Source organism: Neoarthrinium moseri, assembly GCF_022829205.1.
Source record: "Neoarthrinium moseri strain CBS 164.80 chromosome Unknown scaffold2_Wmoseri_CBS_16480, whole genome shotgun sequence".
Taxonomy (NCBI): domain Eukaryota; kingdom Fungi; phylum Ascomycota; class Sordariomycetes; order Amphisphaeriales; family Apiosporaceae; genus Neoarthrinium; species Neoarthrinium moseri.
In genome coordinates, this window is record NW_026055116.1 from 1199527 (window position 1) to 1202708 (window position 3182).

General features: G+C 50.9%; 1 protein-coding gene across 1 annotated transcript; it reads left to right on the plus strand.

Annotated features, from left to right (window-relative positions):
• Positions 1 to 3182, plus strand: JN550_001116 (uncharacterized protein; the record flags this gene model as incomplete). The annotated part of the gene is made up of 11 exons (XM_049309496.1): positions 1 to 108; positions 159 to 628; positions 679 to 870; positions 933 to 1068; positions 1128 to 1334; positions 1478 to 1713; positions 1765 to 1982; positions 2031 to 2320; positions 2372 to 2472; positions 2524 to 2842; positions 2973 to 3182. The coding sequence occupies 11 exons, from the start codon at positions 1 to 3 to the stop codon at positions 3180 to 3182; spliced, it is 2487 nt and encodes an 828-aa protein (XP_049177022.1).

The window sequence follows — 3182 nt, forward strand, 5'->3', positions numbered from 1 at the left end:
ATGGATAGCCGATCTTCCGCCCATGACGGCGGAGACATCGGCAAACCGACCTATAGTCAAGGCAAGCAGAGGTCCCGGACGGGCTGTCGTACCTGTCGCTCTAGAAAAGTAAGTACACATGTCCCACCAGTGCCCGACTCGGCTGAGGAGTTCTTTAGGTGAAATGCGACGAGCGCCCTGGCGGATGTTTGAACTGTGCTCGGCTCAATCTGTCCTGTCCTAATGGACCGGATCCTGGTCGGCACAGTAGACCGATTGACGAGTCTGCTCAAACACAGGCAGGCCTGAAGCGCTTGAGGACGTACCGTTCATGCAAGCCTTGCCGCAATTCGAAGACGCGGTGCACCGGGGAGCGCCCAACGTGTCTGCGATGCCAACAGAGGAGGCTTGAATGCCTGTACGATGGCAAACAAGCCCCTGCTTGGGTAGATACGGTCTTACCAGCGACCCGGACGCAACATGGGTCACCACGATCAACAGATCAGGAGCTACAGGCTCCTACTCCGGCTAGTACCCCCGCCGAGAGACACGTGAGACAGCAGTCAGATCAACCAGCCCAAATTTCCTCTAGAGAAGAAGTGCACCACGGGGATCATAGCCAGGGTTATTGCCCGAACGAGTTTTCATGGTGAGAGATGCATCGCTTGATGAGAAAGAGTGTCAATTAACCTGGCCTAGGCTTATGTCACCTGAGTTACCCGATAAAGAGAAGATAGTGATTCTGGCGGAAGAATTCTTTGCGAATATTCACAATATTCGTTCCTTTGGCTTCGTACACAAGCCGTCCTATATGCAACAATTGGATGAACAGTCACCCGCTGTACAGAGAGAAAGCAGCCTTTTGCACGCGATATGTGCCTTGGGTGCCAAGTAAGGCCTCTTACCCTCCGACACAAGGCGACTGATCACGCTGGTGCTAAAGATGCAATTAGATTCTACGCTCTGAAGTGCGGTGAACAGAACCCACTACCAGAGGATTTCGCACTCCGAGTGGGCAATCAGTGGGCATCGAAGGCCAAGCTGAACCTCTTCATGAACATGACCAATGTGTCGGTCCAGAACACCATGGTAAGAACAACGGACCACGGCAATATTCTTTGGATGTCGTCACTGATCATGTATTATAGGCTGTGGTCCTTCTGCATGAGCATGATCTACGAGTTGGTAACTTTGCCAGTGCGTTCTTGCTTACGGGCTTCGGAGTCCGCATGGCGCAAGCCCTGCAAATAAACCTGGAAAGGTCAAGTAATATTCTCACAGGTGATGGAAAGCTATTATGGTCATGTCGAGAGGCACGACGGCGTCTCATGTGGAGCATCTATATTATGGACGCTGTAAGCAAATCCCCCGAGCACTCAGCATCGTGAACGCAGAATTTGTGTCGCCGTGGCTTACCACTGGATTCCATCTCGAAACACTACAGAAAGTCATCTAGCCCCATCTCTCGTGGAGTGTAAAGCTGACAGACCGCATCTAGTGCGTTGGAACCGGCGTTGATGAGCTTACGCTAATTAGAGAGTCCGACATAAAAATCCAATTGCCTTGCAATGAGCGGAATTTTATGTTACAGATACCCTGCATCGTCGAGACTCTGCAAAAAGGAGAATATTTGCCGTTCGTTTCAGCCAAAGATCGATCGGATGGCCCAGTGGATACCCCAGATCTTCAAGCACAGTACATCAGACTCATGAGTCTGCGAGGAAAAGTTCTTAGGTAAGTTGATTTGCAAGTAAATAGCATGGATAACCTGGCTGACTTGAGAAGATATGTCAAACATCTCGATACAGAATTAGCGCCGTGGCTTCCAGCGTCTGAATACACAAACTTGGAAAAAAGCCTTTTGGCCTGGTATGAGGATTTGCCGAACAGCTTGCAGTTTACACGTACTGCCTTAAATACGCGCAAAGAATTATCACAGCTCGGAGCTCTACTAGTCCTCCACTGGACGTATCACGCGACACTGTGCGATCTCTACAGGATAGGTATGCGAGAGTTGTTCCGAATACGCAAGCCGGTAACTTTTCCTCCAGAGCGATTGGGCTTCCAGGAGCGTGTGCAGGATTGCTGCTTCGAGCATGCGACGGCAACCGCCATCATTTTTGAGGAAGCGCTGAGACACAACTTCGAGGTCTTTGCGGACACGTGGCTGCCCATTATAGCACATGATGCTACAAGAGTAATTGTACATTACGCAACCCGAAAGCTTGGAACATCCAGGGATAGACAAGTCATGACTCGGCCTCATGCAATCTCGTGCATGCAAGCCAACATTTCAGCCCTCAAGAGAATGGTCCCCATCTTCCAGCTCGGGAAACCTTTGGTAGGTTGGGTGATGTGGCGTCGCCAGCTCTGGTATTGACTTCGTCTCTAGTACGCTGCCGCTTCGAATATGGTCCGAGAGGGGGGCTTCGATATAAATGAGCTTGCAGATGAGCATTTAGCCCGTACCAACATCACCCAAGATAATGATTCGTTAGTAAAACGAGATCGCCTTTGTGTACCAACCACTAATTGGAATACTAGGCCTGTCACCCTCGAACCGCCACCTCAATTTACTCCAGACTATATCCTCAACCCACTAGCGATATACCGAATGGCACGGCGGGATATAGACGACCAAGAGAAGTATGCGCCGGAACGCATACCACCCACTGCTGCTACACAGAGTACCGACTCTCTCAGCCAGCAACCCGAAACACCGCCCGTTCCAGCATCCTTTGGACCCAACGTAGAGCCTGCGAATCCACCCGCGTTCGTCGGCTCTTGGTTTGAGAGCGGAACGGGCAATACGATCACGGTCGAGGACAACTTCCAACTCCCCAGCAGTTTCGATAACCTACAGGTCAGTTGTTGCAGATAACCTCTCCCCTGACTACTCCAAAGCCGTCGACTCTGATTCTTGCGAACAACGACGGCTTACTAAGTTTTCCCTTTTATTCCGGTGGGCCAAGAACTCACATACTGTAATGCAGGCCTATTTTCCCCTCATGTTCAACAACTTCAGCCTACCTGTTCAGGGGTCCTTCGGGGAGCTTGGTCCGCGCAGTCATGTCTCGGACTTTAACGAAGGAAGTGTTCCCAGCTACCAACCTCCGGACGTCACCATGCCAGATTTGATGGTTCGTCCTGCTTCCCAGAACGAATATGGGATGCAAAGCCATGCGCCACAATGGACTTCTTGA